An 11,644-nucleotide genomic window follows, 5' to 3' on the forward strand; every position below is an offset into this window, starting at 1 on the left:
CTTACTCACGTGAATTCCGCCCATTATTCATTAAAACACGCTTTCGCAAGATTCGCTATACCGTACCCAGGGACTCAGGGTTGTCCTCTGTGATAAACAAAAGCTGCTCTGTTAACTATAAAGAAGTACGATGTCCAGTGACTGCAGTGATGATGACATGCCTGAGTTAGAGAGTGTCTCTAGTTCGGAGGTGAGTTGACTTTAATACTTTTATACATCTACATTAATAATTAATTATGAAGCTTCCCTGTGTGCGTCTCAGTTAGTACCTACATGATGCTAAGTATTCACACATGCTGTCTGTACTAATTTTGTAAATCTATAAAAACACAAAAAGTTGAAATAATACGAACAATCTAAAATCCAATTAATTTTGTTGTCCAAAAATTATCCAGAATGATCCAGAATGATGTACGCATACGCATGCATTGTTGTGTAGGTAGTTGTACAGTGTCGTATGTATGGTCAAATGTTGAAGTTAATATTGCGGTGCCATGTTTATATTACCTGTCTGCAAAGGGTGGGGTTGTTTGCTCATCGTTCTCTGTGACTCGTGCGATGATTAACAAAGGAATGAATACACTTGCGTCAGTGGGAGGTCTAACAGTGTGTGCAGCCCCTAATATCTTAATCATCACCCTAGCATTTGTTAGAGGCTTTATGAATGCAGTTGTCAAATCACTGCAGCATGGCTCAACAATTTGTATTGTTACACACAATACATCGTTTGCTAAAGCTTTATTGCCTTTAAAAGCAAAAATTGTTAACAGTCTATCAACATTTCTTTATTTGGCATTTTAGTTGAGGCTTTTACTGGTAATGCATTTACTTAATTTAATTAATTGTGCTACACTCACGATACATTCCATTCTCTCGTTAACCCTTTCACCACCACGTCTACAGTATGTGACAGACGAGGATGAGGTAGACAGTGCGGACGAGGATAACCCTGCTGCCACTGCTGCTGCCGTGCCAACCTCACCCAAGTGGGTGGACCCCAAAGGAGAACACTGTGAGGCACTTGCTCAGTATCTGCATAAGCCTGTGGGATATACAATTAACATTACAGTGTTGATTAAGTCATTATTACCACAGTCACTTTTATACCACACTGCCAATTGTATTGATGTTTTATGCTTTATTTTTAACTTCCATGATACCCTGCAAATCGCGACCCTGAGAACTAGTATGCTTCCATGATTGTGGCTATTCAGTTGTGGTTTTCCTCCACTCACCTGTAGACAAAATAGCCAAGCGTTGGTTGGAGCAGGACAAGACATCCATAGACAGACAGCTCAATGTCATCACTGTCTACCTGCTCTCTCCCTTCCTGTACGGACACGCCCACCAAGAGGATATCTGGCTCAAGTGGTGTCAAGAGGCGGGTCTTCTCATGTCTGACACGTGAGTAGAACAAGATCATTGATATCTTATCTCTGCTCATCTTGTCTGGTATCTGTTAATACCATCTTTGACAATTATTATTGATCAAAGATTTGAACCTGGAGATACATTCGGATTCTGACAGTTTGCTACTTTTGTATGTAAGGTGTTGTTATTTTAATCTAGCTCATTGTTTTGTTATCAGATTGCGGATTGTCTTTAGCTAAGGGAAACACCTGGGGGCACCCCAGTAGGCCAGAGGCTAATTAGGGAAACACCAGGGGGCACTTCACTAGGCTTAGGGAAAACTCCATGCTTTGTTTCTGTGACCATAGTTAGCATATCTGTGGAGTATATTAATTAGTGAAATCTGCTCTAATTTGTAGCTAAGTAAGCTAAGGTCTGCAAGCTATTCTCTATATTGGCTCAGTAGTGACGTAGGCCTGAGGGTATAGCTACAGTTTCCACAGTCGATATATTTGATATGGTGTTGGGTATATAATGTCTACACCCTTTTATATGAGATGGTTTATCAATTTCGAAAATAAAGTTACATCTACTAAGTAGCACTTATACTGTAGCAGCTTGTTCCTTGGTACTACCATATCCACCAAGCACAATTATTATGTTTGAAATGTGCTAGTTGGTGTATGTTTGGTGACCGAACAGTTAGCAATCTCTTGACAGTTAGCTAGTGATGGTTCCTGCAGTCACTGCTATACTTCCTGCAGTAACTACAATACAGGCTGTCTCAGTGAAATGGAACGTTCCTCTGTGGACCTGCTCGACTCTGCCCTCCTCTACTGTAGGAATACAATGGTGAGTAGCCACATAGTGTTGGCAACTAGTATACTCTGGGATTTCACAGCTTCTCTGTGTTCAGTAATCTGTTTGCATGTCATTTCCTTTATGTCAATGCTTTGTGTATGTGGGCCTGTGTGTGTATGTGGGATGGTGTGTGTGTGTGTGGGCTTTTGTGTGTATGTGGGCCTGTGTGTGTGTGTGTGGGCTTGTGTGTATGTGGGATGGTGTGTGTGTGTGTATGTGGGCCTGTGTGTGTGTGTGGGCTTGTGTGTATGTGGGATGGTGTGTGTATGTGGGCCTGTGTGTATGTAGGTGAGATCATTGACAACTAGATGTTGTATTCTCACCCATGGTGCAGGTGGACAGGAGATCACCAGAGTCACTAGCTGTGCTCCTCAAACTAGCTAGTGATGTTCAGAAGGAGAAGAAGGAAGGATCGCTTAAACGTGCCGTCAGAGCAGCCAGAGGGTGCAGTTGGTTCACGCTTATGTGAGTGGAGTGGAGTTGGGGTGTGGGTAGTGGAGTGGGAGTGGGTGGAGTGAGAGCAGGTGTGTATACGTATATGTTAGAGTGTGCTAGCTGTGAGTGCTCATTTATTGACTGTCTCTTTCTCATTCTAGGATCAGCGACTTTAAATTTAAGTCAAAGCCAGGCACTCCGATGGATCAATTCCCTGTTGAATTGGGCTGCCTGTATGTCATTAACCAAAGTAAGCCCCCCTCCACATACCACACACATACCACACACCCATACACACATGTACACACACACACACACACACACACACACACACACAGCTGCTGATCACGTGTTTAGGTATGTGAAGGACAACCATGACTTCCACAGAGAGTTTCAAGATAAAGTTCTGTCTGATGAAGAGGTAGTTGTACTGATCAAGTACTACATACCTATCTAATTACAAGCATTGCCTGTAATTTTGGACAGGTCGGAGAACCGTTGAAAAAGAGTGGTGATGATATGGTCAATGCTAACAAGCATCGAGAGGCGATAGAAGAATACTCCACCGCAATAGTGTGCTGGTGAGTATCCAAGAAGATTACTAGAATGCTGTGCTGGGTATCCTAACTGTAGCATCTCTCATACACTGTGCACTATGACCCACTGCAGCCCTTACAAAATCAAGCTGTACACCAACCGTGCCCTAGCATACATGGAACTGAAGGATTACAAGTGAGAGCTGTACTCTGAACCAAGAGTTCATTAAGGACTCTTGTCTGAATGCTAGGAATGTTTGTGGTAGCACACAGTCTTAAGAGAGATACTGTACATGTGTTAGCATACACAACAAATCTTAGGTATTAAACTGTGGCTGAATAGGTGTAAGTATTGTAGCTCAAATGGGGACAACAAATAACCAATTGAAAAGAGATTGTGTTCACGCTACAGGTCATCTCTGTCTGATGGTCTCCGTGCAATGGTTCTCGACCCCAACTTTCCCAAGGGCTACATTCGCTACATTGTTGCCCTCAAGGCGTGCGGGGAGCGAGAGCTCATGCAGCGTGTGAGCAACCAATACCACAAGAAATTCTCCAGCCCCAAAGACAGAGATCTTCTCAAGAAGGCCATCGATATCTGTAAGTTCTGATAGTGTTCTTTGTGTCTTTACTTCACTACTTGTGTTTTTTTTCCTGCTCAGTTCCTGAAAAAGTCGAGGTAAGCATCCATATATTAGCGATTGATGAATCCTCTTACAATAATCCACCCCATTAGGCACATTTCCGCCCCTTTTTCTTATACCCACTCTCCTCCCCCTTTGCATGTACACCACAGCCCTTATATCGTAACACACACACACACCCTATATATACGGTACGCACATGTGACTCAATTTTTACAGGTCACGCAGGAAAATAAAGTGTCGTATGAAATGCTGAAAAGAGTTTGTAAGCAGGCTTCAGAATCGTTTCTCAAAGGGAACATCAAAGAAGCTGTCTTCTACTTTGAAGAGGCCCAATCTCTACTAAAAAAGGATAAAGGGGTGTGTTTCAGTATTACATGCATTAGTGTATGTACATAGCCGCTGCTGTTGTAGTGATGGTTTCACAGTTTGCATGAGTCAAGTTGACATTGAAAAAAAACATACTCTTCTCTGAACAACCGACCAGCTGATGATACTGTAACAGTTGCTGTTTTGGTATTTGTACTTTTATTTTGTTATAATGTCCTTGCAGTGGAAGAACTGTCTGTCATTACTCGAAGGAAAGAAATTCTCCATCTCTGTACACTTTGCGTACGGTCTCTCTCTCCTGGAGAATGGCTCCCACAAAGTAAGTACATCTAGCTCAAAATGTTTCATGGTAAGCAGTTAATATCTCCACTCTAGCAATAGACTTACACACCATCAGTATAATTATAAATATGGAACTCCCTCCTATATAGACTATGTCTCCATTAATTTGCCCTCAAGAAGTGGCTGGCCCCTTTTGTCTTTAAATGGCATATTTGAGAGCCACAAGATGGGATAGCTAGAGTCACGAGGACACTATCTCTAACCACAGAAGTCACGCTGTGTGATTTAGTTTGTTCATTGTCATTCATGCGTGGCTGCATGGCGAGGGTGTAGTGTAACCAGACAATAGCTTACACCAAGTGAATAACTCTGAACAATAGTGTCAGTTTGAACACATTGTTGCATTGTTCATAAATGCATATGGTCAGTATTGAGACTGCATGGAAGCATGAGTGCCCTTACACATAATTATACACATTCCCCCGCCCCCTCTAGTCTGCTGAGCTGGCTCTCAAACAGTTCCAATTTATCCTGGAGGAATATCGCACCATGCACTTTGTCCCCGCTCACTGGGGTGCGGCCCGAGCCCTGGTCCTCCTGCACAGACACTCTCGCGCTCTTCTCACTGCTAGAAATGGACTGGAACAGCTGCCACTCGTTAAACTCCCACCCAACTTCACGTGGCCCGGTACCAGTAAGATCATGTCCGAGGCTCTACTGCAGAATATTGAAGTAAGGATGCATGGCCCTATAATATTGGCCTTGTACTCCACTGTTGTACTATATGCCTACAGGGTTTAATAGTGTGTACATTGTTAGTGAGAGTACGTGAAGCTTATAATGAAAACATGTGTTCCATTGTTGCTTTCATTGCTTTTGATCTTTCTAGTCATACTTTGTTTTGTTTTCTCTGTGACAGGCCAACTTGCAAAAGATCCAACAGAGCTGTGAGCCAGCATGTGTGCCGGATGCTGTCTGTCGCTATGGCAACTGCACGCAACATCACAAATCGTCTAACATCAAAATAGTCAGCGAAGGTGAGAGCTGATGCTGGTGTGTGGGCGGTAACAGATCAAGTGTGTGGGTTGAGGCATGGATATGGCTGGGAGCTCTTTGTTATTGCCAGCTAACATGTGAATTCCTCACCATGACAATGTGTAGCAGTGCTTGTCCGTTACTGTGTCTACAAGCTGAACATGAAATATCTCCCAGGAATTATTTTAATGATCCGTGACATACTTTGTAGATGTGTACTCGTTCTGGTCGTCCAATTTCAATGATTATTTTTGTGGTTTTCTGACAGTGAAGATGCTACGTACACTAATGCATTATTAGTATTATGTGTGATATTTATCCCCCCCCCAGAGTACAAAGGTCATGTGTTCCTGACTTGCTCTCAGAGCTGCTCCATAGCCTACCACCCAACCTGCTGGAGACGCTTTAAGAACGAGAGTGTTGTCAACTCTGATCGTGACTTCCTCCTCACTTCCTGTCCCACTCCCGACTGCGCGGGGGAGGTGGACTCTGTCTCTGTGTTCAACCTTAAGGGAAAATGCAAGATCAAGGTAAGAGAGCATGAAAGACAGCTACTCATAATGTATTTGTACTCCTGGTAGCTATTTATTTCCTATCTGTTGTAGTCTTGGTGGTCATGTGAGACCTGCTGTGTGTATGTACTGTACCAGGAGTACATGGAGCAACTACATGTACTCCTGGTGTTGTATAAATGGCCATACCAGGTTAGGTTACAGTGATAAGTATATATCATCTGAAACTGATTGAATATTGAAGCTTGTACACACTTCCTTTCATAACTCAACTTATTGTGTACAGTTAGTTAATCATTGATTTTCCTTTCAGTTTGAGCCACCTGCCAATAAGGCCCCGCCTTCTGGTCAGTTAGCTAATCATGTAACAAAGAAAAAGACAAGGAAGGCCAGCAAATCGAAAGTCTCGAGGAAAAAACTTCCCTCTGACGATGCTAGCGATGCTGGTATAGAGGAGGTCATTAAGAAGGTGGCCACTGAAAGTGTCTCATCAGAAGGAAGTTTGAAAGACGACGCTAAAGGCAGCCCCTCACCCGTTGAGGAGGATGCCAGGAAACTGGAGGACACTGTGGAGATTATCAACCGACGGCAGACAATAGACGTGGACAGCAAGGTGGGTGCCAGAGGAGGTACGACAGGCGTGGTGCAGCTCTAGCAATTAGTTTTTGATTGAGCAATAATTATCCACCCACGTCGTATGTTTTTTTGCCTGATGTAATCAGAGGCTAATTTGCTTGAGCTGCACCGCGCCTGTCGGACCTACTCTGGGTGAGTGCTCTAGTGTGTGGCTGCTAGCTCACGTCGTGTGTCAATAGTAAGCTTTGTTAGTACAATTGCAACACTCTGCTTAGAATCATTGGTTTGGTTGACTCAGCTTATTATTGTTAAAAATTTTTTAGTATAACTTTGTATAGTTGGTTGGCTGGCTATCTCATGCAGGACTCTGGTAGAATGAAGGCTAAAAAGAAGAAAGAGAAGAAAACACTGGGGGTGGAGCAGCTGGGGTTCGAGTACCAGGTGCGGAGTGACATCAGTCCAGAGGAGGAGGCTCAGAATAAAGTGTACGATATTTTGCTGTGTAACACTTCAATGCAATTTTGAGATGCTATTTGGTTGTAGTGATGGTTTCACAGTTTGGTTGAGTTGCTATGGTGACGTTGAAAAAATCCTTAAAATATCTGAACAACCCAAAACATTTGTTCCTAAATGTCTCAGCTCCCACCCACACTTCCACACACTCACCTAACACACACACACACACACACACCACACATACAGTCCCAAGTGGGTGCCAGACGAAGAGTATCCGTTTCAACCGCCGAAGCACCTGAGGGAAGCCATAGAGCAGTTTGAGACCTCTGAGGTGTTGGGACTAGTGCCACGCCCCCCTCCCCCACAGGCAGCTGACAAAAATGAAAACGAATATATATATTCGTACGTAATCTCTCATGTTACATGTAGCCTACTGTTATACCTTTTGTTGGGTAATGGTGACTTTGGTGATTAGTTGAAGTTATTTAGATGCTATTTGGTTGTAGTGATGGTTTCACAGTTTGGTTGAGTCACTGTAAGTGACATTGAAAATACTCAAAATATCTGAACAACCCAAATATTTACACAATGTAGTCCCTCCCTCCTCATCCCATCGTACCTCTAGTCTCGACATTGATGAATTATTATTGTCATTGACTCTTGGCCAATCTTACACATTCATTTATCACATGGTTACAGCTTGTAGTGCTCTCTTTCTAGTATATTCATTAATCCCTGAGCAGCTGTAGCAGCCTAGAGACACACACACACACACAGGATGATTACATTATGTGTTGTTTTCTCCTCATTTGTTTCTTCCTCATTTTCCTTCAGTTGGTTTCGTGAAGTGTTCAAGAGTCACGGTGGACTGCTTCCAAATGATAAAAAACTCATCGACGCTCTTAATTTGCTCCCCGAAGACAAGAAAGGACTTATTGACAAAGCAGGGGGGCTCGAGAACTTTTTACTCATGTCCTCCCAGTTTAAATCCCATGGAGAACTTATTTGCTTGATTGAAGACTCGTGTGTCATTGCTGCATCGATTGATTCTGTCGCAAGTAGTTCAAGTAGTGGATTGAGCCCGGATAGCGATACTGGAAAGAATATCAAAAAGATAACATTGTCCAAAAAAATCGAAAAAAACAGTCGTTCGCAATCCTCCACAGAAGGTGAACTCTCCAAGTTCGAGGTGATGGATAAAACGGATAAAACGAAAATTTACGGCGAGGAACTGTCTAGTGGTGGAAATTCTTCTTCTAATTCTCCGCTCATCTCTCCGCGAGTTTTGAGTCCAGTTCTGCCCACTAAGACCAGGTCACGACCCGGCTCCGCCTCTAGCACAAGGAGCTCCACTGGTGACAGCGGGAAATCAGACCACCCTCCATCCAAATCTGTAAATGGAAAGAAGAGCAAAGAAAAGAAGAATAAAATTGAGCAGCGCGAAGACAAGGAGTGCAAAGAGACGTTTGGATTGACAAAACAGCCTTCGATCATCGCCACCAAACATTCCACGTCAAAGAGAGTGAATGGAATCAAGACAGGCTCGTCCGAGGAGAAGCTGATGTCGGAATGGGACCGCCAAGTGGAGAAGGTCAAGTCTGAGTTGGTTACTGGGGGAGGACGAAAAGAATCGTGGGGGGAGCAAAAACCTGTTTTACCAGTCAATCTAGTGAGTGTTGGGGTGGATGTTCGGCCCCTGGTGACGGACAAGTGGGTAATGACCGATCAGATTGCCCCTGTGGAGAATTTCAAAGATCGCTTTGAGAATGTTTTGAAGGAGAAGACTGATCTTCAGATTAAACTGGAGGGGAGTGAAGACCAGAGGTTCAAGATGCAGCGTGATCACAAGAGGGAGCTGGACAGAGTGCAGAAACAATCTAAGGCCGAAGCTAAGGAGGTAGGTATATAGGTCATGTGACAGTAACAGGTTGTACCTATACTGTAAATATGAATTGTGTCATTTCTTTATTTTGAGTACTGTGCTGTGTCCATGTGATTGTCATGTGACTGACAAGAATCCCTGTACAGGAATACCAATCTAAGATCAATGATCTAGAGAAGAAAGTGTCTGAGGAGAGAGAGAGAGTTGGGGCAGAGAAGAAAGATCACTCTGAGCAGTCACGTTCACTCAAGACTGAGATCAAGTCCTTGTCCGACAAAATCGAAAAGTGAGACAATTGATTGCACACTGGCCATTGTGTGTATCTCTGTCGTCCATTGTTGTAGGATGAAGAAGGAGGCAGGAAAGAAGGAGAAGCAATCTGAGAGCAGCCTCGTACATACCAGGGCAGAACTGTAAGTTCTCTAATTTGTTGTTGTTGTTTTAAAAATTAAGCCCCGTGCTTTTTAGAATCCATTGACTATGCTTACTCCTCCCTCAGTGAGTACGTTTCTACTGAAAAGCGTAGGCTGGAGGATCGCTTGAGGGCACAGAGTGAGGCACAACAGCTGGCCGTCCGTCGAGCTGTGGATGCTGAGCTGGAGCTGCTCAGACTGAGGCGAGACACTGTGTTCAGGCCGGCAGAGATCCATTTGAGGGAGGTAGACAGAATAATGTAAGTGTGTATGTCTACACAGATACGTTATCCGTGAAAATGATCATCAGTGTTTTCTGAGAAGGAGGACTTCTACTAAAGCCTATTTTATTCATAATCATATAATTATTACATAGTAACGTTTCCTGTCCTTGCAGTATGAATGTACCAAAGGACAATGAGTATTTCCATGAGTGGGAGAACTACAAGGGCAAGCTGAGGACTTCTCTGGACTGCTTTGTGGTATGTATGTTCCACTATAATTATAATAATTACTCTATAGTACCATCAGGTACAAACACAATCTCAAGCCTAAACCTAGCCACTCATCCAATGGCTCTTGCTTCAACTACTACCCCCTCACACACACACACACACACACACACACACACACACACACACACACACACACACACACACACACACAGAATGCGGTGCAGGATCAGGAGAAGCACATCAGAGCAGGAAAACCGCTGTCTGTGTTGGATCCCGTTCCCAATCCTGCTGTCCCCTTCCCTCAGGCGTTGGCCTCGTTCAGGATGCCATTCAGACCCCCCTTCATGCCCATGATGATTCGACCACCTGGGGTGCCTATTGATCAGCCTATGACACGCCCACCTGTACATGTACCACCCACTGGGCCTAATCCACCTGGAGCATTGGCGGTAAGGAGCACATAACATTTATTTTTATCAACTAAAAGAAATTGTTTGAGTCAATTATGATCTGTATAAATTATGCGTAATTTTTTTTCAGTCCTTCTATTTTCCATGCAGGATCAGCCAGCTTCTGTTGGTGGGTCAGCGGTGCTCCCCTCTCCTGTGGGGTCTGCTGTAGGATCTGCTGTGGGGTCTGCTGTGGGGTCTAGTTTGTACAATGACTCCTCCCCTGGTGCCTCTCTCCCTACCGATATCGAGGGATTAGGAGGCTCCAGGAAAGTGAGCAGCTTCAACAGGATCGTGGAGAAACTGGCACCATCTTATCCACAGTGCAGCAAGTGAGTGTGGTACACCTCGTGAGCCTATGTTGTAATTATAGGTTATGCATACCCTCTCCTTATTAGGCTTGTGTAGGAGGCTGTGTAGTCTCTAAGCTTGTGTAACTTGTGTATGTACAGTGTACAAATGAATGTTATTTTGTCATTCAGGAGCGATTTCAAGGCGGTTCTACGTGAGGTACGTCGTAACAACGGTAACACACTCTCCGGCTTGTCCTTGGACAACATAGCCAGTCAGATCATGTCCATTCTGGACACACGAGCGGGGAAAACCCCCACCTCCTCAGCTACCACGCCCACCTCTCCTGGTCCCGGCAAACTCCTGGCAGCTGGGGGTGTGGTTTCGGGGAAGGGCAAAAGGCGACAGATGTCTAAAGGTCATCCAGCAACGGCTAGGAAGATGCTGCCCCCGGTAGCTGTTGCCGATCCACCGCCCAAGACGTCAGATATAGAGTACGATAATGATGGATGGTGCATCATCTGCTACGAGGACATGTATGAGGAGGACTCGAGTACTCTCAACTGTGGGCACCGCTTCCACTCGGATGTGAGTTAATCCTATGATCACATGTGATACAGTAATGGAAGCCTTGCATAGTCAATGTCCCATTGTAGGCTAGTAATACACGAGCACGAGCATCTGAGAATGCTTCTTTAGGGAGTGTTGTATGAGATGGATTTTTAACTAGGATATAATTATAGGTACCTGCAGTAGATTGGTACAGTAATGTATGATGCTCTCCCTGTGTACCCACTGTATGCTACAGAGCGATTAATTATAACCTCTCTCCCTCTCTCTCCATGCAGTGTATTCGGTCGTGGTTCAACGAACAGAGCACATGCCCCACATGCAGAAACCACTCCCTCCTGCCGGACGAATATCCCACTCTTACTTAAATAACTCTAATCTAATGTCTGCAACAAAACAGTTTTTATAACTTGACCTTGCACGATTTGTTAACAGCTCACTATTGTATTAGTTGCCTACATCTCATCTGTATTAACTACGCAGCGTTTGTGTTAATGTTAAAGATGATTTATAATGATAATTGTTATTTCTTGTTGTTAGATCTCAATGGGTAAGCAATTATGATTG

General features: G+C 44.0%; 1 protein-coding gene across 1 annotated transcript; it reads left to right on the plus strand.

Annotated features, from left to right (window-relative positions):
* Nucleotides 1-21: 21 nt before the first annotated feature.
* LOC135341658 (E3 ubiquitin-protein ligase TTC3-like) lies at nucleotides 22-11,613 on the plus strand. The gene is made up of 28 exons (XM_064538265.1): nucleotides 22-190; nucleotides 904-1,012; nucleotides 1,242-1,404; nucleotides 2,115-2,202; nucleotides 2,546-2,676; nucleotides 2,808-2,896; nucleotides 2,985-3,067; nucleotides 3,133-3,227; nucleotides 3,316-3,378; nucleotides 3,595-3,782; nucleotides 3,845-3,861; nucleotides 4,046-4,186; nucleotides 4,380-4,475; nucleotides 4,934-5,170; nucleotides 5,358-5,475; nucleotides 5,804-6,003; nucleotides 6,299-6,598; nucleotides 6,925-7,046; nucleotides 7,264-7,419; nucleotides 7,852-8,914; nucleotides 9,046-9,185; nucleotides 9,244-9,312; nucleotides 9,399-9,572; nucleotides 9,710-9,794; nucleotides 9,980-10,216; nucleotides 10,328-10,548; nucleotides 10,699-11,095; nucleotides 11,356-11,613. The coding sequence occupies exons 1-28, from the start codon at nucleotides 131-133 to the stop codon at nucleotides 11,443-11,445; spliced, it is 4,932 nt and encodes a 1,643-aa protein (XP_064394335.1). The 5' UTR covers nucleotides 22-130; the 3' UTR covers nucleotides 11,446-11,613.
* The last annotated feature ends 31 nt before the right edge of the window (nucleotides 11,614-11,644 follow it).

Source organism: Halichondria panicea, chromosome 9 (genome assembly GCF_963675165.1).
Source record: "Halichondria panicea chromosome 9, odHalPani1.1, whole genome shotgun sequence".
NCBI classification, from domain to species: Eukaryota; Metazoa; Porifera; class Demospongiae; order Suberitida; family Halichondriidae; genus Halichondria; species Halichondria panicea.